The 22,254-nt window shown below is 38.2% G+C and overlaps 1 protein-coding gene across 2 annotated transcripts in view; it reads right to left on the bottom strand.

Annotated features, from left to right (window-relative positions):
- Positions 1 to 22,254, bottom strand: part of LOC121511498 (leucine-rich repeat-containing protein 27-like) — a 29,599-nt gene that overhangs the window by 3,138 nt on the left and 4,207 nt on the right. For both annotated transcript variants that reach the window (XM_041790232.1, XM_041790233.1), the window contains exons 5-8: positions 19,976 to 20,128; positions 15,179 to 15,410; positions 9,352 to 9,492; positions 2,295 to 2,376 (exon numbers count right to left, since the gene is read on the bottom strand). In XM_041790232.1, the coding sequence (XP_041646166.1) occupies positions 2,295 to 2,376; positions 9,352 to 9,492; positions 15,179 to 15,410; positions 19,976 to 20,128 (608 nt within the window). The remainder of the gene's footprint in view (positions 1 to 2,294; positions 2,377 to 9,351; positions 9,493 to 15,178; positions 15,411 to 19,975; positions 20,129 to 22,254) is intronic.

Raw genomic sequence — 22,254 nt, 5'->3', positions numbered from 1 at the left:
CAAAACCAGCAGAGGGGCTGTTTCTTGTGGACCCTGCTGTTTATCTTTCAAATTATGATTTTCACCTTTCTCTCTTGAACAATATGAGCAAAATCTGGTTAGCAGGCCTTAAGTAAATAAAGAATATTTCAGTCCAACACTAGAAACCTTCGGTGAAACACAAGCACTCAATGGTTTCTAAGATGTTGGGGTATTTTTCACCTGGAATAACCAGGTAATGTTAGAGGATCTTCTATCTAAAAGGGAGTGCTTTGTGTGTGTAGGTGTAATTATCCTGCTGATTGGGGGTTGGAGATGAGGGTGGGGGTGGAGGTCTAGGGTGGAATCTATCAAACTGCTCAGAAAATATGTAATGTCTTTTGTATTGTCTTTATGGTGTTGACTTCAAATTTTTAAAGTGACAACAATATTCATGAGTAACAGGCTGCGTGAACCACAAGGGTTGGAAATGGATCTTGATTTCTTTTGTTTTGACCTTTTAATAATGACTTAAGGAAACCTGTGATAGATGAAATAATGTTTAAAATCTAGATTTTATTTGGTGCAGTGATGAAAACATGAGGATGCAACAGCTGTTTCATTTTAATGTTTATGAGTGAGCCACTTTTATTTCTCCAGTTTGGAAGGAAAGTCAGAACAGTTAACTCCTTTTACATAATCACTGTTTTGGGCTGTAAATATTATGTGTAGATTCCACAACATCAAACAGTCACCTGTGCTTATCTACAGGTGATCAAAATGAAAGGAGAGGAAAAGAGAGTCCAGGGCTGTTATGTCCCCTCTGTTAATATATGAGTATTTAAGACAAAAACAAACGATTCTTGAATGTCTCTACAAAATACCTAGTATCAACAAACATGTGAAACTATACTTCAGAACTGGATTTGACAACAGAGATTTTTTTCTCTGTCAGCTCATAAACACAGTGTCTATAATCCGCCAATTCTAACATTAAGTCTTGACTTCTTTTTCAAAACTTTTTCAACTTTATTCTCTGCATTTCGACTTTTTAAATTTTTTTTGCCACTTCAACTTTAATCATGGCACTGTATTTCCACTTTATTATTAAAATTTTGAATTTATTCTTGACATTTCAATTTCTTTCACCATTTCAACTTAAATCTCAAAGTAGCCAGCAATATTTTTTCCTTCGTCTGTGGCAAAAATCCTCTTCCAAAGAAAAGCAGACAAAAATATCTGTATTTTTGTAATAGATCATAATTAGCTCATTTAAGGCGATGCATTCAAAGACAGTAGGTTTGCACGCTCATAGCAGAATGTTTACAAAATGTCATGATATGTTCAAGTGGTACATCAAGAAATATTAAATTCAATTTTTGAAAACAAAATTAAATAAATTTAATTGTGGGGGAAAAATGTTTGCTTTTTCTGCAATAAGAAACAGATATAAGAGATTGAATTATGACCTTATTAACTTAAATTCCATTTTGACAACCTTAATAACAAGTAGTTTGTTAATGCACATTTTATAAAGTCTTCATGTTTACTTTTTATGTTTATACAGACTTAAAGTGCATTGTCTTGTCCCTGTGCTTCTTTTTTGATTTATGTTGTTTGTAATAAACTTGATGAAATGATGAGTCGGTAGCTTTTCAGATCAGCAAATCACAACAATACCACAATAATACTGATAATAGCGATATTTTAGGTCAAGATTATTGTGATATGATTTTTTAATATCATTACATCTCTGAAGTAAATAAGGACATACATGCATAAATAAATAGATTATGTCTAGTTTTCTAGTTTAATGCACAGTTCAATAATAGTTCAGTTGTTATATTATAACATATTGACTGCCATCATTAAACACCATGATTCCTTTAAGTGTTTGTGCCCCTTTCTGTGAGTAAGATATAAAATAAATGGATGAATTGGAAATGGATAGCTTGATGGTTTTAATTCAACAATGACAATGCCACAGTTAAAAGACTTCTGCAAGCTACACTTACTGATGGACTTCTAGCTCCCTTGTATTCCTTCTTCATATTAGACACCAAACCTTCACCTTAGGTTTTGGTAGTCACATTATCAATGAGTGCTAAAGGCATCTGAAATGTCTTTTGGTGTCTGTCTTCAAACATAAACTTTGACTGTAATGTGCTTTTACTGAAGCAGCGTTCCATCTGTTATCATTTCTATCTCAATCTTTGATCTTGTGTTCATCTCATTGTTGTGGCCATTAAACCAGTACCGCACTAGTGATGCTCTACTGCCCCCTGGTGGTTGGCAGGTTGACAGGTGGACAATTGTGTGATTTATTTCTCACATACCTCTTGATTCCTCGGTTTGCCTTGTTTCTTTGGCTTGTCATGCTTGGTTTGTGAAAGCCGTGCTCTTAGAACCTCCTGGCTTCTATAGAGAGGTCAGAAAATAAAACACTGTGATACATCATGCCAGCAAAAATGGTTCCAGGGCTTTTGTTTCTCAAGGCTCGCAAAGGAACTGTACACAAATATCACTCAGTTTGTTCTTCAAAATATGAACATATTTACATATACACACATATTATACCTTCCAGTTGGCAATATATCAAAATGCTATAAAGAAGCGGTAACTTGAATAAAAAAAATGAATCAAGTTAATCACAGCTTTTTTAAAGTAGTTTAAATATATTTTTATGTTGTTAGATTTTTAAAGGTTGTTTTTGTCAAGTGTTTTATTTTTATTCTTTTAATTCTATGTACAGCACATTGAAAGTGCTGTTCTGAATCCTTATCAATACTACTGATACTACGCTCTTAAGCACCCAATACATCATACTTTCTTGTTTTTAATTATCAAAAATTGCAAGCAAACTCCCAAACACTGTAAAAACGCACAGAAACACTTTGATACCAAAATGCTGTGACAGTTTTTTTTTTTTTTTTTTTTTTGCAGTTTTGGTACCAAAATTGCAGCTTTTGTTCTTTCCTCTCTAGTGTTCCTTTGTAAGACAACTGAGGTTATTTTCATACTGCAAACCATGAAAATAACAGGGATTGTATTGTTTGAAAATTCATGGTATAAAAATATCAAAGTGTTGGACATTTTGTCAATCCACTGATCTATTTCTTATCTTTAGTAACACCTTGCCTGGGTATTTATGCAGTTTATCAACTATAATCTAAGGGTATTTGTCTCATGTAAGTACACCGTGAACAAAATTGTTGGTACCCTTTCATTAAAGAAAGAAAAAAAACCCTAGTGGTCACTGAAATAACTTGAAATGGAGGTAAGTGATAATAAATAAAGAACTACTGAAAATTAAGTAATAAAAGTCAGACATTGCTTTTTAATCGTGGTTCAACAGAATCATTTTAGACTAATCAAACCTGTCTGGACAAAAATGATGGTACACTTAACTTAATATTTTGTTGCACAACCTTTACAGGCAATCACTGCAATCAAGGTATTTCTGTAACTCTCTTCTGCACCTGTCCACAGGTATTTTGGCCCACTCCTCATGAGTGAACTGTTCCAGCTGTCTCAGGTTAGAAGGGTGTCTTCTCCAAACTGTATGTTTTAGCTCCTGCCACTGATGTTCAAAAGGATTTCAACCTGGGCTCATAGAAGACTTCAGAATAGTCCAATGTTTTGTTCTTAGCCATTCTTGGCTGTTTTTAGCTGTGTTTTGGGTCATTACCCTGTTGGAGGAAAATAATCTGCCACTGAGACCAAGCTTTCTGACACTGGGCAGCACATTTGGCTCCAGAATGTATTGATAGTCTTGAGATTTCATTGTACCCTGTGCAGATTCAAGGCACCCTGTGCCAGATGCAGCAAAGCAGCCCCAGAACATAACTTAGCCTCCTCCATGCTTTACACTAGCTACAGTGATCTTTTCATTGTATGCTTCATTTTTACATCTGTGACCATAGAGCCGATGTGACTTGCAGAAAAACTTCATTTTTGTCTCACAGCACAGTGACTGGTTTTCACCCTCTTAACAGAAAGGCCTGCTCATACAAGTTACCTGTGACGCTAATAGCAGGACAGCTTAGTTTAACATGCCCCTATAGTCAAATTATTTTCAATCTTTTCCGGGGGTACCGTCATTTTTGTCCTGGCCACTTTTATCAGTCTTGTTTTTTTTAATGATTCTGTTGAACCACAGTTCATAAGCAACATCTGATTCTAAATAGTTAATCATTGGTACATTTTTATTTGTAATTACTTTCATCAGTTCCAAACTATTTCAGACGCCATTGTGAGTTTTTCTTTCTTTAACGGAAGGGTACCAACAATTTTGTCCACATGTGAATGACCAAGGTGCAGCTTTTGCACTGTTACATGGTTTTAGAGTTGCTTAGGTTGTTTGTTTTAGCCTGCAGCAATAGCACAGGCTGCAATGTCTGCAAAGTAATCATGGAACAATCAAAGTAAATCCACAAAAGTTTCTGCAAACCATTAACCAGAATCAATTTACATTGAATGCAACAGATATAACTCATAAAAATCTCCTCCCTTGTTGCAAGGGAACTTAAAAAGTCAGAGCTCAGGCTTCTTTAACACTGTAAGTTGACTTAATGTGAAATGATAATGTGAGATAGCTTTTTAGATTTATTTAAAACCAAAAAATGCAATCAAGCTACCTTACTTCCTGAAAGCAGTCACTGCTGGTGCTTTACTACCACAAGTTCTCTGATTTACTACCAGGCTTGACAGGAGGGAATTTGAGCAAACTAGGAAAGCTTTTTAGTTTATAGGTTCTTTACAGATGACGCCATGCAGCAGTGAGGATCTCCACATGGGGGGCAAGTAGTGATTTCTGCAAAGAGAAATGCTACCCAAAGACCATTTTTTTGGGCTTTTTCCAAATATGCCAAGGATTCAAAGTGAGAAAATAAAATCATTCTTTATTCTGTACTTCTGTGTCCTCAAAGTAGTCAGTAATCTGTCTCTTTTATTAGATCTGTATCATTTGGCCCAGCTCAGTAGAGCTAACTGTTTTGCTCCCAAATGGCTCTTCATTTGGTACCAGTTTGGTTTTTAAATATGGATTAAATAATGACAAATGATGGAGGAAAGGAAACTGGCACTCAAACAGGAACTAGCTACAGTTGCTCACGGAGCCGCTTTGTAGGCTGGTTCATAAACAGCACGTCATTCCGCCTCTTACTCCATAAGGGTTATTTGGTTGATGGTATGTCATTGTTTTAGTTAAAAGCATGTTTGTGACAAAATAAGGAACATTTTTATGTTAAAGGGGCTCAGCTAGCCTCTTAGTTCAGTACAAGACTTTAGACTCATGTGACTCCAAACAATCTATAGGAATGTAAAGCTAATTCAGCTCATCATATAAAGTTCAGTCAACTTAAACCTTTAAGGAGCCTAACCACTATCTTTCTAGTTGAGCAATATTTTTAATATTGTAGTGAGAGAGTGGCTAGAAAATGCTAGAATAATTGTATTCTTAACCTTGAGGCAAATGCACCCAATTAAAGTCCAACATCAAATCTGATGAATTTTGTTTTTTGTCCTTACAGGCTAAGATTGTTATCTGAAGTGTCTGACAGCATTAGAAACCCTACAGCAATGGACCTTTTGGTTCAACAGGAAGATGATTTTTAACCACAAACAACTGTTACATCACTCTCTTCAAAAACACCAGCCTATTTTGATGAAAACAGAAAGTCTACCTCTGGATTAGTTGAATTGCTGTTGGCAAAGTCAGCTTTTGGTTTGTTTTATAATTCAAGGCACAGTAATTGTGTTGGATCTGAAAACAGTGCCGAAGTCACAGCAGCAGCATCTGTGTTCTGTGGGGTAAATTATTGATTTTGTTAACTGAGTCAGGTGGCAAACATGCTTTTGTTTAAAGATCATCTTGCTTTTTAACTAAAAGCCCTCTCTCTAATATTGTCAGACGCTCAGAATAAGTCTTTGCCTGTACATATTTGGCTAAACACATTTGCTTGTGAGGATTACATGGCAGCCATCACAGCCTGTTTTAACTATTACATGAAGCAATCTATGGGCTCTGATCCAAAACTCTTTGTACCTTGAGGTCATTAGGACACCAATATATGCAAAATAGGGTAAAGGCCCTTTCAGTTTTTTCAATTTTAGGCCCATTTCTAAACCGCCATTTCTGTCGAAGGTTTCAGAAAAAGTGTTTTTTAATCAATTACAGTCACATCTTGATCTTAATAATATTTTAGAAAAAGTCTCAGTCTGGTTTCAAACATCATCACAGCACATACACTGCACTTTTAAGAGTTTTTAATGGTCTTCTTTTAACTGTTTATTCTACGAACTCTGATGCAAAGTTGCTTTTAGATTAGACTACCACATTCAAAGTTGAGCTTTGATATATTGACATTTATTTGAACTGTTGTGATTGCTTTGAATTGTGTTGTATGCCTTTCTTCATGTTTTGTATTATGATTGTGTTAAACCTGTGCAGCACTTTAGGCAACTGAGGTCATTTTAAATGTCCATCCATCCATTTTCTATTCTGCTTATCCCATTGGGGGTTGCAGGGGGCCTGAGCCCATCCAAGCTATCATTGGACAAGAGGCAGGGTACACCCTGGACTGGTTGTCTGTCAATCACAGGGCAGACGTATAGAGACAGACAACCAGGCATACTCACATTCACACCTACAGCCAATTTAGAGCCACCAATTTTCCTCATAGGTTTGACTATGTAGGTTGGAGGAAGTCGGAGTACACAAAGAGAACCTATACATGCACAGGGAGAACATGCAAACTCTGTATAGCCCCCGTGCAGCTGTTTTAAATGTGCTATATAATAAATCTTGACTTAAACTGGAGAAAGACAGAGACTTTGCTATGCCATGGCATTTTTCTGTTTGGACCCTCCGCCTAAAAAAATGGAAATTCCTCATACATTTTGTGAAATATATATTAAAAAATACACAAAAATATCAGTGTACATCATCTTTTTCTGTTATTACTCAGTAACTACGTTTTTCTTTCCTATGTTATAAGGTGTCTTTGTAATCCCTTCCTTCAAAGTTTCTTACTGTCAGTTTTAAAAGGAAGCAGGTCACCTATCACTTAGTGCAGAACAGAAACTTTATGTTATAATGTTGTTGGGAATCAGCCAACAAAGACTCGGGCCTAGCAAGCATTGAATAAACCTGTTTTTGTAGTTTGGAGGGAAATTTCAAACAAAGAACCAGGAAGCCTGGGGGACTCCTCTTCCCAGGAACCCTTGCAGCAAATTCCGAGAGGAAGCATTCTCCTTTCTAATAGAATTCCCTGTGACCCTGTGAGTTTGGCACAGTCAACAATCGACAACAATGAGTTTTCTTTCTTCCTTTGACATCATCCAGACAGAAGTGATGCAGAAAGCCCACTGGTATCCGTAGAATAACATGCAACTCTTCTCCTGCCTCTAGAAGGACAATATGAACCCCACAGACTTAAAGTTGATCCATGACTCCATAAGACTTTTCACTTGCTGCAGAAGTTGCAGAAAAAAACATTTATGGACTTACCTCCACTTACCTCTGGATCTAGTTGAAAACAGACTCTAATCATACTCTACGATTACAAGTAAGAGGCTTTGATCTGGGCAGAAATAGCTGTAGGAAATGTTACATGTCATTTATATCCAGTACAGCGCCTTCACCGACACATATACTAGTGTGACTGCTTTATAGTTAATCAAAGTCCGGCCACTGAGTTTCAGTAAGGTGAAGTTTGTAGACTCCTTAGCCACACCATCTTGTTTCTCTATCCCTCTTACACATTCACCAAGTTTTGCTTTGCTTGCTTGTAAATAGTTTGTTTGCTGTAGTTTAGATAGAAGTTGCTTCCTGGATGAGGTGCCATTGATTCCAACTGATGCTACTTGGATGAAAAAACTATATTATATATTTAAGAAGAAGTTGTCTGTGATTATAGTGCATATACAGAGTAATAACCTGCTGGTTGAAAAGGTTGGCATATGATTGAATTGATCTAGGTACAAATATTCATCAATCATGAATAATACTAGTATTTCAGATTTAACTCTGAGATGGATTTTTGCTTCTTTCTGGTTTCTAGGGTGGTGACCTGTTATTTATAAATCTTGATTAATAATTTTATCTTTTCATAATATAATTTACAAGATTATTTATTTATTTCGCATTTATTTGACATGGACACACAGTAACATTGATGCTGTGAAATCTAATCATGCACAGGCCGCAGATGCACTGCTGTAAGTGTTTATAGCAAAGTGCTAATTTTCAACACCTGTCCGTGGGAGGCTTTTAGAGATTAAAGTTGGAATAAGGAAAAATTAGAAAATAACAGAGAAAGCTAAAACACAGAACATTAGCAAATGCATCAGAGTTAAAATATCAAAAACAGATAAAATACAGGTCCAGCAATTAAAAAAAAAAAAAAGCTGTATTGGAGATGGTTCCCACAGATAAACAGGTATACAAGCACTTGTTTTATGTGTGGGAACAGTATAGTTGATCTTTCAGCCATGATTTAATACCTTGGTTAAAACCTTTTCAAGTTATGTTGCATTTTCAGCTCAGTGGGTAGCTTATTCCAGAGTTTTGCTCCTGTGACAGAGAAGGCTGATTGTCCAAAGGACGTTTTGCGCATTGGAATTCGACAATTACCATTTAGCCTGTGTGTTGGCTCAATTACAGTCCTGATATCTGCTAACTAATTCACCAAACATAGATGAAACTAGACCATGTAAGTGTTTTAAAAAACATCTTAAGATTGCAAAAGCTAATGAAGCTTTAAAAGCTAAGCATATTGTGTTTCTCTAATACAAGACAGTGGTGCCATCGTACACGTTTTTGTCCATGATTTTTATTGTCTGGTTACATATGGATATGATAGGTTTTTAAATTGTTTGTGAGGCTTGTGACCAGGAAGTTAGGCAGTATGACAGATCTGAAAATATCATCGCATGCATGTAGAGCCTGGCTGTGTTTAATGAAAGATGCATTCTGATGATCCTTAAACAGTTAAAGTTGTATAACTTTTTGCCAACATAATTCACTTGTTTTTCTTATATTATTATTATTTAAACAATAACCAAAATCTGCACCACAAATCCAGAAACTGTGACACTCACAGTGGCTGCTACATTCTGATTGACCAGAGTGGTAAGCGTGTTTTTTGGTATTGCAAATAAAAGACTGGCATAGTACACGAAAACATACAGTAGGTTTCAAAATGTAGGAATAGTAGCGGAAAAGACATTTATAAAAATGTTTTTGTCACAAATAATGTTATTGAGTTTGACTTTTGTTCCATTTTCCCACTTCTTTGTTCCAAGTGTCCCTGTTGACTCCAGAGCCTCCTTGAAAACCAGCAGAGCAGGGAAGAGCCTTTATTATACTTAAACTCAATTTCTAATACTCACTTTCTTCTCTGCTCCATAATGGCTTGTTTCTCCTTCAGCTCCTTCATTGCTGCTTGCCTCCTTTCCTCCGGTGTCTTCCGATGCTGAGTGTCAAACAGCAGCTGCTCAGGAATTATGCCGGCCTTGCCAGGTGCCTTTTTTCTGCCGAATAAATTGAAAGAAAATGCTTTATTTTTATTGCTCTCTGGGGCTCATAGTCCCAGCAGACACAACAGGGGAGATTTTTATCACTGTTTTTCTCTGTGGAAAATGGCATTAAAAAGTGTTTTGCTGTCCTTTTTCATGGGCACGTCTCCAAACCTCAGCTCAGTGAAGTTATCTATTGAGACAAAAAACAGCTCCCCTCCTATGTTAGAAAGCCAATAACTCTTTCAAACTTCATTTCACAGGCTGTATGAACAGGTGAAAAAGGATTTATAGTCGGCAGATAGAACACAGTGTTCACAAACAAAGACAGGAGCAATTAAATGATGATCTGTTTGGATCAGAGCCCAGGAAAAATGATTATAACAGGCTCAGGCTTTCTAAGAGAACAGTTTTTAGGAGAGGCATTCATTCACTTTACAATAATGATGGAGTGATAAATCTCAGGTTCAAGTCTCATATCTGACTTAATACTCTAACCAGTCTCATATCTGACCATAAGCTCAAACTAGTCTCATATCTGACCTAAAACTCTAACCAGTCTCATATCTGACCTAAAGCTCTAACCAGTCTCATATCTGACCTAAAGCTCTAACCAGTCTCATATCTGACCTAAAGCTCTAACCAGTCTCATATCTGACCTAAAGCTCTAACCAGTCTCATATCTGACCTTAAGCTCTAACCAGTCTCATATCTGACCTAAAGCTCTAACCAGTCTCATATCTGACCTAAAGCTCTAACCAGTCTCATATCTGACCTAAAGCTCTAACCAGTCTCATATCTGACCTTAAGCTCTAACCAGTCTCATATCTGACCTAAAGCTCTAACCAGTCTCATATCAGACCTAAAGCTCTAACCAGTCTCATATCTGACCTGAAGCTCTAACCAGTCTCATATCTGACCTAAAGCTCTAACCAGTCTCATATCTGACCTGAAGCTCTAACCAGTCTCATATCTGACCATAAGCTCAAACTAGTCTCTTATCTGACCTTAAGCTCTAACCAGTCTCATATCTGACCTAAAGCTCTAACCAGTCTCATATCTGACCTAAAGCTCTAACCAGTTTCATATCTGACCTTAAGCTCTAACCAGTCTTATATCTGACCTTAAGCTCTAACCAGTACCTACATACACACGTAGACAAAATTGTTGGTACCCCTCTGTTAATGAAAGAAAAACCCACAATGGTCACAGAAAAAACTTGAATCTGACAAAAGTGATAATAAATAAAAATTAACCAGTGAAAATCAGACATTGCTTTTGAACTGTGGTTCAACAGAGTTATTTTAAAAACAAACTCATGCGACAGGTCTGGACAAAAATGATGGTACCCCTAAAAAAGACTGAAAATAATGTGACCATAGGGACAAGTTCAACCAAAATGTGTCCTCTAATTAGCATCACAGGTGTCTACAAACTTGTAATCAGTCAGTCGGCCTATTTAAAGGGTGACAAGTAGTCACTGTGCTGTTTGGTGACATGGTGTGTACCACACTAAACATGGACCAGAGGAAGCGAAGGAGAGAGTTGTCTCAGGAGATTAGAAAGAAAATTAGAGACAAGCATGTTAAAGGTAAAGGCTATAAGACCATCTCCAAGCAGCTTGATGTTCCTGTGACTACAGTTACACATATTATTCAGAAATTTAAAATCCCCGGGACTGTAGCCAACCTCACTGGGCGTGGCCGCAGGAGGAAAACTGATGACAAATCGAAGAGACGGATAATACGAATGGTAACAAAAGAGCCCAGAACAACCTCTAAAGACATTAAAGGTGAACTCCAAGGTCAAGGTACATCAGTGTCAGATTGCACCATCCGTCGTTGTTTGAGCCAAAGTGGACTTCATGGGAGACGACCAAGGAGGACACCACTGTTGAAAACAAATCATAAAAAAGCCAGACTGGAATTTGCCAAACTGCATGTTGACAAGCCACAAAGCTTCTGGGAGAATGTCCTATGGACAGACGAGACAAAACTGGAACTTTTTGGCAAGACACATCAGCTCTATGTTCACAGACGCAAAAATGAAGCATACCAAGAAAAGAACACTGTCCCTACTGTGAAACATGGAGGAGGCTCTGTTATGTTCTGGAGCTGCTTTGCTGCATCTGGCACAGGGTGTCTTGAATCTGTCCTGCGTACAATGAAATCACAAGACTATCAAGGTATTCTAGAGAGAAATGTGCTGCCCAGTGTCAGAAAGCTTGGTCTCAGTCGCAGGTCATGGGTCTTGCAACAGGATAATGACCCAAAACACACAGCTAAAAACACCCAAGAATGGCTAAGAGCAAAACATTGGACTATTCTGAAGTGGCCTTCTATGAGCCCTGATCTAAATCCTATTGAACATCTGTGGAAGGAGCTGATACATGCTGTCTGGAGAAGGCCCCCTTTAAACCTGAGACAACTGGAGCAGTTTGCTCATGAGGAGTGGGCCAAAATACCTGCTGAGAGGTGCAGAAGTCTCACTGGAAGTTACAGAAATCATTTGGTCGCAGTGATTGCCTCAAAAAGTTGTACAACAAAATATTAAGTTAAGAGTACCATCATTTTTGTCCAGGCCTGTTTCATGAGTTTGTTTTTTTAAATAATTCTGTTGAACCACAATTCAAAAGCAATGTCTGATTTTAATTGGTTAATTTTCATTGAATTTTTATTTATTATCACTTTTGTCAGATTCAAGTTTTTTCTGTGACCATTGTGGGTTTTTCTTTCATTAACAGAGGGGTACCAACAATTTTGTCCATGTGTGTAGCTGAGCAAGAAGACATAAAACTGTTCATTAACAACATACAACAGTGACAAACCCACCCAGCCACCCCTCTGAAGCCCACTCAGAGACACATTATACCCTCCCTGTTTAATCAGTTTCAAATTAAAGACAATGACTGCGTCTTTCCCAAGACTAGTTGCCAGGTAACCAGCACTGATTCCAGGAAGTTACTGAACCCAGCCAAAATGGTTTGGCACAAAACACTCAGATAATATGTTTTTTAGTGTGGAATAAATAAAATAATTATCTTATTTATTGGGGAGCTGTGTAGATATTTGTAACCTAAAGGCACTTTCAAGCTAACTGTTTTTGTTTCCAGCCTTCATGCTTAGCTAAGCTTTGCATCTGAAGGCTGCAGAGATGGGAAGGAACCAAAATACTTCATTACTTACTTTACAGAGTGTCCGCTTAACTTTGCTTTACTATTTTTGGCACCTTTTTTTTTTTTTTTTTTTCACATTTCATATGAAGGTTTCCCACACATAGACAATACCTTGGCAGGCCACCAGGTATATTTGCAGCCACCCATTTATATGTAATCATTATGCACTCAAGAGAGAGAGATGTACTCTAGTACCTTGGTCTTCAACTGGTGGGTCAGGACCCACAAGTGGGTCACGAAGCCATTTTCAGTGGGTGGCGGATGTGTGCCTGGAAAAAAACAATTGTGGTAGAAAGTCTACGATATGCTTTTATTTTGAAGGATGTGTCTCTATGTCTTTGTTTTGTCACTTTTTTGGTTCAATTTCAAATCCAAACTGCCTCACTTTTCATTAAAAACAGTTGGTTACAATTGAACACTTTCAGAAATTTGTGTCCCGATTGGTTGATAAGGAGATGGTTGTGGGTCCTGACTCATGTCAGTTGGGAACCACTGCTCTAGGATGTCCCACCACTAAATGCACCGAATCATTAAACTTTCAAAGCAGATGGATACACCCGTTTCCTTGTGTCTCACTGGCGAATCCATCTTGCAAAGCTCCCATCTGAACCGTTTGGGCCTGATTAGAAAGTGACAGGACCAATCAGCGACGAGGGGCAGTACTTTCAGGCGCTGCAGAGTCGTGACGTAAACAAGCAGCAGCAAGAGCTGGTGCAGTTATGGAGGAAGAGATTACTTGTCAACATTTATTTGTTAAAAGAAGAACAAAGAACAGCAGTGAGTTGTTTTCTTTTCAAAAATGACAAAAGTCGAGTACTAACATGTCTATAGTCACCATGTTTCGCGTTATTCCTCAGTAGCTGCGCACGTGCAGCTTGATAGTGGCTACGTCACGTGTTTTGTTGCTCTGATTGGCCTGTGGAGATGTGACAGACATAACATTCACCCAATCATACTCCGAGGTTTTTTTCAAAGCCTCTGCCTTTTCTCAAACATTTCCTATTGAAGCTTTCCCAGATGGATGTGTTTCACACATCCATCTGGCATGACAGGTTACTGAGTCATTACATGTCTGGTTTATTCTGTTGTGCTTATCTGTTTCTGTTGAGTAGCTGAAGTTAGGATAACCTAGCTTAACATCAGCTAGCTATAAACTTGAGGAGAGTAAGTAATGACACAATGAACATGAAGGTGCAATATCTCAGCAATATAGGCTCTATGCATGCATCACTTCTGCAGGCTGCTCCCAAACTTCTGTCAGAAGATTGAACGAACAAACAAAACAAACAGAGACTCTGAATACAACAACTGTTGCTTGGGTTCTTCACCAGTCAAAACTTTTTCAAAACCCAAGAGGAAGAGTGAGGTAGGAGAGAGTGAGGCAGTGTACTAAAGAGATCGTTTTTGTTTGATGGTCTGGTGCTGAAGAGCAACATCTACTGGACACCCACAGTAAAAGTTGCATATTTTACTTTTAAACAATAAAACCTATAATTGAAAAAAGCATGCTACACTTGATTTAATGTATATTAAAGGAATTATTTACATTTTGCATCACTGTATGCTGCTGTTCAGCCACTGGGACTGATTTAAACCTGCTGTATATGGTTAAGCTGTGTGGCAATTCAGCAGCTGCACCCTTCAGAGCGAGCATCTGAATGTTGATTACATCACAGAGGCATGGAGAAAGCTGTCTTATTTTGAAAGCCAGCTGGATCCATCTGGTTTATCCTTCATGCTTTTAAATGTAATTTCTTGCTCACAAAAACAGACCTTGAGTCTTCAATTTATCTTTAAAAAGGGTTCAGTTGCCTAATGTTAGTTATGTCACATTTGACACAAGCCTGGGCTGTTAATACAGCCTATGAAGGAACTCAGACATTGTGACCAACACAGAGAAAAGCTGATTCATGTGAGTCCATCACTATATGTTACAGAAGACATACATGGCCCTGTGAAAACTGGGTAAAAAGGCTTGAGGACAAACAAACATTAAGAAAACTGGACAAGAGGTCAGAGTGAATGTGATGTCTGTGAGGAAACTTGGGGCTGCACTGATGAAAATGAAGCAGCCAACATGGCTGACAACAAGCAGATACAGAGCAGCGGGACATTCCTCATCCAACTGACTGAAGCATTAAAGCAAAGTGAATGCTCATTATTTTCTTTCTTTTGGTCTTTGATTCAAAGTTCAGAGGATTTCAGTTTAATGGTCTCCAAATATGAGATGAGCTTCATTTATCTTTGAAACCCAACAGTCGCTTGAAATGTCCTTCAGAAATGGGACACTTTTTACTTTGAGGCGGTGACAGCATTTCAGAGTTACCACTGCAACACCTTTACAAAACAAAAAAAATCACTTCTACTTTTACAGGAGCCTACATTCACACAAGTACCTCTACTTGTTCTCAGAGAAAGAAAAAGTTCACCCCTGTAGATTCATACTCGGTGTACAGATATAAATTCTCTCCTCTGTTTAACAGAGAGGCAAATCATTATATGTCACAAAATCTGAGTTTCTCTTACTTTTTCAATTCAGGAATCTTAACTTCCTTTTTGATAACGGGAGGTGGATGTGTCTTCTTGTCTTCCAGCTCAGCCCTGTCCAGCATCATCATCTTGTGTTTAAGCTCTCTAAATCTTTGCAGCTCATCTTCATCCGCTGACTCCTCCTGCTCCTCCACACTTGACCCCGTCAGCCTTGACAGCTGGAGTTTCTCCACAAGCGGCAACTCTACCTCTGAAACATCCCCAGCATCTGAAAGTTCAATGAGTTTTATGAAATTAAGGGAGCAGACAAATCTTCAAACAGTTGCTGCTGTCAGGTGCTGTAGCTGTTAGAAACACCTGACAACAGTTCATTTCTAACACTTTTTTCAAACTGTTGCAACAGTTAAACATTTTAAAAATCTTCTGATACCAATATCAGTTTCAAAATTGCTTACACTACAACTCAAAATACAGGATCCATTATTATGAGTCAACCTGATAAAATATTATGGTAAAACTTAAGTTTAAGCTTGATTCATTGAAGTCAAATCTTCTTTGCATCTTTCAATCAGTAGCCTACAAGGATGGAAAGTGGTTAGGAAATGTATAACTTGATAAGTATTGTAAATAAAATCTCTGTGGTGTTTTAGAGAAAAGAGTTATGTTATTTAGAGCTTTAGTTTGAAAGTCCATGTTTAAAGCCGGCATTTCTTTGAGGCTCGAGTGAGCACAGTTTCTCCACAGTTTGTGGCTGCGAACTAAGCTGCTGCTTATGTTAGCACATCTTGTTTAGAAGGGGCTGGGCTTGTTTTCTAGGTATGGTATCATTCAGTGTTGGTGATAGACAAAGTTTTTAACAAATGCAGAAATATCTACTATGGTCCCATCCTCTCTAAAATGAATAAAATCCATGATTTAAGCAGGTTAAAGCACATGATATATTAGTTTCACATAAAAATCAGTCCTTTTATTGGACTGAATCAGCTCACAGGAGAGTTGAAGATGTGTTTAGACTTCTTTTTTCATACCAACTTGCAATATATTCCTTTATATAGTTACAACCGTTTTCTTGAAGGGTTCACTTGTCATAGAAGAGAATAAAATGACAATATTTGAAAACATTCTGTTCATATTTGTTTATGCTTTACAAAGAATTTAACCTGTAGTCTCTACATAAAAAGAGAAAAAAACATCAGACCCTGAAAGTGAAGCCAAAACATACAGGGCTCCCCCTGCTGACTAGCTTCTGTGTAGGTCACAGACCCAGCTTTCTCCAAGTCAACTGAAAGGACATGAGTAAAATTACATTTTTCTTTTATCATCACACTAATTGCTGATCAGATTTTAGTGTTTCTGAGAAACTGAGTAAAATCAATTAATTCTTGATGTGAATAAAGCATATGTGAGGTCTTAGCAGGCAGTTCTGTTGACAAATGAGTCTCCAGCAGGATTTCTGACTGGATTCAACTGGTAGATTGTAAAGGGACTTGAGCTTGTATAGCACTTATGTAGTTACCTGACTACTCAAAGGGCTTCCCACACTGCAGGTCACACTTACCCATTCACACACTCACTCCACGTCCACACACTGACAACTACAACTGCTATGTTGAGTAGCCATCAGTATGGACTTACTCCATGTATCCATACACATTCACACACAACTGACGCCACTGACTGCACTTTGCCAACCACACCACAACAGGTCAAATGCTGTGAAAAGCTGGGTATACACTGTGTGATTTCAAGCCAACTCTACCAATCAGGGTGGCGTATTAGCCTGCACTGTGCAACTGAATTGCTTACAACACACTGTTTACACATGGCTAATGCCAACCTGAAAAATGTCAACACAGCAGTGTGGAATGCCATTCCTTAAGCTGGGTGTACACTGTGCAGTCCTGCTCCGATTCAGACATGAATTTGGAGTCACACGACTCACTCTAAAGTCGGGCTGACTTTCAGTCAGATCGGCCGTTGTTTGTCATGCTGTGTACAGGGGGGTACGACGGCCAACCACAGCCCGACTATGACCCGACTGGTTGGGAGGAGTTCTAGCATGTTCTATATTTTGGTCGTACGACTCCAGAAACTTCACAGTGAGAGCAGAAACGCAAGCAGAATAAATAACTATGCGGGATTATTTTCCTTTGTTAACCTCCTTTGTCAAAGTCCTAAATTACCATGACAACATCTGGAATATCTCTCTGATGCACCCACCCTGGCAAAGATGAAGGAAATAAACGAGCAGGAAATATTCCTACCTGTGGACCTGCAGCTGACACAGATGGTGATGCTGTTTGACTGTGTGGGATAGAGAGAGGTAGCACAGAGGGAGAGAGAGAGAGAGAGCAGGAGAGATGGGGGGGCGGTATGACTGGAAGCAGTTCACCCTCTGTGTGTGAGACTTTTTAAAAAGAAACTCCACGGGTTTCTGTAACAGTCCGTCCTGACTTCAGTTGCACAGTGTGAGCACTCAGGTCATGCACGACTGTCGGATCGTTTAGTGTGAGCACACAACTCGTGCATGATGGTCGTGCGTTGTAAGCGATTCAGTCGCACAGTATGAGATGACATTCTGCCACGACTGTTGTATGGTCAGCTTGTAATCACACAGTTTATACCCAGCTTTAGCATGCCACAGTTTGGCAGTATTTAGACCTATGAAATAGAGATGAAGTTGTGTAGGCTGGGTCACATACAGTACAGATATGTGGACATTAACCTTTAAGGAGGATGGGAGATAACTGACGCTACCCAATAGACACTATCAGTATGTCCCAAATTGCATACTTTTGTACTATTACTACACATTTTGAGTCCACTGAGAGGTACACTCAAATGCAGTGTACTACTGTCACACTCAAAAACATCTAAGAATACTTCGCACCCTCAATGTGCACCATACTGGTGTCAAAGTGGATGTTGTACTGTTTACAAGCTAGCATGCTAGGTAGCATCAGCATCTATTGCTTGCTTTCTTATGTGTTATTAGCAGCAGATTTCACACAACAAAAGGGCATTGAAGCCATAATAAGTTAACTTTCTTTCTGCGAATAATGTTAACATAAAATACAAGACACATGAATTTAATAGCGAGTGGAAATAGCCATCAAGTTTCAATTATAATCACCAAACGTCTGTTCCTAACTTGCTGTTTAAAAAAAATGTAGAAGAGGAAAACAGAGGCAGTTAAACTGTCTTCACTTCCTGTTAGTGCAAAACAGCAGTGCATGGTTTGGTACAATACTGGTACATACAACAGAAGTATGCAATATGAGACACACTGTATGTATCTAAACACCTGTAATGGCTGAAACAGAGGAATTCCCTTAAAAAAATTATATTTTGTCTCCAACAGGCTTTGATTGTTATTTTAAGAGTTTGATAATGACAGATTCATACAAAGATCGACCTTTTATCCACTGTAACATCCTTTTTATTTAACCAAAAAACAGCCTTCATGTTAGTCTTGTCAGAGACATCACACTCCACTGACAAAAAATCTTTTTAGCTTGCAGAACACTGGAGTTGCTGGCCTACAGCTGCCTTCATATTTTTTATGTCACATTGGGTGAATTTGTTTTCTTTTTATGGCCAGTTCAAATCAAATAAAGTGATCAGTAACTCCAGCAGATTGCAAGGTAAACTGATGTTGTAATGCTTCTTCAACCAAGTGTCACCATGATTGAAATACATAAATTAAACCCACAATGCATTGCTTTTTGGTTCACTACCCTTAGTTGGTTCAGATATCTTTCTCATCCACAGTGAAGTGAACTCTGATGCTATTGGAAGCAAACTGAAACCTTCTTTTTTGGGAAACCAGGGCCAGGTTCTGATCTACACCAATCCACCCTAAACGAACAAACTATCTAACAAAGCCCGCCACAGTTTTTCAAACAGATCTTAAAGTTCAGGTGTGAATGCTGACCATGTTTGTGCATTTTGGTCAGCAGAAGGGGATATGGTGTCATCTGTGCTGCTCCACCAGCTGGACCCCTCAATGCATGTCCTGACATAAAATGACTCAACAGTGACAAAAATCAAGCTGTAAAATTAAACTTTGGCTTATTCCACATATCTGATGAGTACTTGGTAAAAGCTGATTTGCAATAGAGGCATGAGGGAATAGTTCTATCAGGCATCTCTAAGAATCTTATCTTGAAATTTACTTGTCGAATAATCAGGTTAGACATTTCCCAAGAGTATTACACTGCATAGTCCTAACCAGAAACCTTTCTCTTCTTTTTAAGACATAAAGAGACCGTATGTAACTTTTTCCACTCCTGAAAGATAATCAGAATAAGTCCTTTAAGATATCACAGCTGAAAAAGGCTGATCATGATGCAGTCTGTGAGTTAATGGCGTGTATTGAAAATCTTTTACTCTGAGGCGATTAAATAAATCTCCCTTGAGACCAGAGCCTCGTCTTTCTTAATAACCTTGTATTTGGGGAGATAAACGGTGTGATTGAGGGGTGTGAACTGCTCATTGCGCAGAAGCAGCCTCTCCTGTGGGGGGCCGTCTCGGGCTTCTCACAGTGATTACCTCCAGACGGAGCTCCGAGACGCAGCGCTCCCGTTCAGAGCCCACAGGTTATCGATCATTTTCATCTGGCTAAAAATATTCCAGGAGGAGGGGAGTCAGCTGAGAATCACGCGCCGTCTCCAAGGCAACAGAAGTCACACCAGTGAAGTGGTACCAGGGCAAGGAGCTATTTTTGTGACCAGCACGTCCCAGCTTTGAGTAAAAGAGCAGATGGCTGCGATGCACGTGCATGCTGAACACCTCGCTGCTGCATTGTTCAGAGTTAAGGTGCCTTTGACTCACCTGGAGAAGTCTTTGTCACACTGACTGGACGATTAGCCAGAGTAGCCCTCAAGAAGTTAAGGATGCCCTTGACCCCCTGGTTCAGAATCTCCTGTGGGGGGAAAATGACCGGGCAGTATCTCAGTTGCAGGCCGTTTAGGGTGATCACTTTACCTGGGAAAAACAACAAATAAAAACCCATTAAAGCCGTGTTTATAGGTCACAGTTCTGCTGTTATAGGAAAATCTTATCTGGAAGTAATTTACAATGAATAAATCAAAAAAGGAACTTTAACAAGGAGTACAAGGTAATCCCAGTATTTCTAAACTTGGGCCCTTTTATTGTTGGCCTATTTTTGTTTCAGCCGACAGTCATAAAAAGTTTCAGAACAAAGCAACAAAGTAAGTCCAATTAAGGTTATTTTTGCTACTGGCAGACTCAGATTAATATTCTGAGTGCTGGACAACTGCAGATTCCTACAGAGATAGACCTTTTATCAACCGTAAGATCATTTTTAATAACCACAGAATAGCTTTATCCAAGTCTCTTCGGAGCAATCAGAATCCATTGATAGAAAGTGTAATTATTTTACCTCTCAAAACACTGGAGGTGCTGGTCTGCTGTCACTTCCAGAAGTTTTTCTGTCTCATTGAGTGAATTTGTTTTCTTTTTATGATTAATACAAATCAAATAAAGTGAACAGTAGTGGCGGCAAAGTACCACAAAGGTTTATGTTATCTTATATAGAGTAAAACTCCCGTCTTAATGCCATATTGGTAGTCAGGGGCAGAGGTATTAGGCCATCTGTTTGTCTGTCTATCAGTGTGTACATACAACTTTATCATCCATTCAGGTGATATTTCAAAAATGTCTTGAACATTTCTGTTCAAACTTTTGTTTCTGTTGAAAATTTGATGAAATTAATACACTTCAGAAGGCAAAGGTCAAAGGCACAGGGCTTTGCATGTGAATGCAAAAAGCACTGAATGATTTTTGTCAATTTAGAACTAATCTACTCTTCTACCTAAAGGTGCGCTGACTAGATTTCAGAGGACAAAGGTCATTATCCTATGCATTAATCTGACCCCCATACATTCACTAGCTCTGTCATCTAAAGTTTGTCATAAAACAATCCATACACTTCTCTGCATGTCTTTACCCCACTATCTCATCCCTGTTTCTAAATCCACTGCTCTCCTCTCTTGAAATAAAGGCACAAAAAGCTCCTAAATGTACCTTTTAAAAGAATATTACACACCTCTAACTAAAAACACTTAAGTAAGCATCAACATTAACTAGAGCGGGCTTGATTCTAAAGTGACAGATGATGTTACTTGGTACCAGCTCAGCCAATAGAAAAATTCAACTGCAGTGGCTGGGTTTCAACCTGTAGGGGGCAGTTAGTATTCACACTTTCAGCACAAAATGCCAAATATAAATAGGTTATACATATTTACTGAGAGATCTGGCACGAGATCTCGTCATATCCCTACTTTTCACTGATTGGTCGAAGTAATTGGATATATCACGTTAGTTCGGATATTATGCTCTAAAAGTTAAGATGAACCTTGACAACCCAACAATGACACAGCTTAAATTTGAACATAATAGTCTTTAATGCAGAGTTTAGTGCAGACTTTGCACCAGAACTTTAGACAAAACTTACACATATAGCTAATTAGGGCATATACAGAAAAACCAACTTTTTAAGAGCTTTTAAAGACCCTCTTCACTCATTTTTAAGACCCTATCGCAGCATAAAAAATTCTAACCTGTTTTATTTTACACAGTTGTGTTTGTTTTGTGCTGACTGTAAGATGTGACAACAAAAATGCCAGTAGTAAGTCTTATTGTAGAATGAAATTAAGCTTTTTAGAGCATTTTGAGATTAGACTATGGCAAAAAAAAAAAAAATCTTCAGTTTCATACCATGAAGTAGCTGACATTGGAAGATCTGATTTTTAGTGTTTAAAGTCATTATAACATCATGTAGAAATTCTTACTTAAAAGTTTTGCTCTGCAGATAACACTAAAAAGTGGAACAGGACACATTTAGGTTTTAAGAAACAAATACTAGGTGTAATGCCCATTTCAGGATATGTATCATATTCTTTAATTTTTTTTTTTTTATTATTTATTTATTTATTTATTACTTCAGACGGTGAGTACAAATATACATAAGCATACACAAGCATATCGGCATATACATAGATATGCGCAAATGCATACATATATATCAATATTGCATACCCAACCAGGCATATACATACACATATACATAGTTACATTATATATACCTA

The sequence above is a fragment of the Cheilinus undulatus genome, linkage group 6 (genome assembly GCF_018320785.1).
Source record: "Cheilinus undulatus linkage group 6, ASM1832078v1, whole genome shotgun sequence".
In the NCBI taxonomy this organism is placed as follows: Eukaryota; Metazoa; Chordata; class Actinopteri; order Labriformes; family Labridae; genus Cheilinus; species Cheilinus undulatus.
The sequence above is the reverse complement of the archived record's forward strand: the minus strand, read 5'-3'. Positions and strand labels throughout refer to the sequence as shown.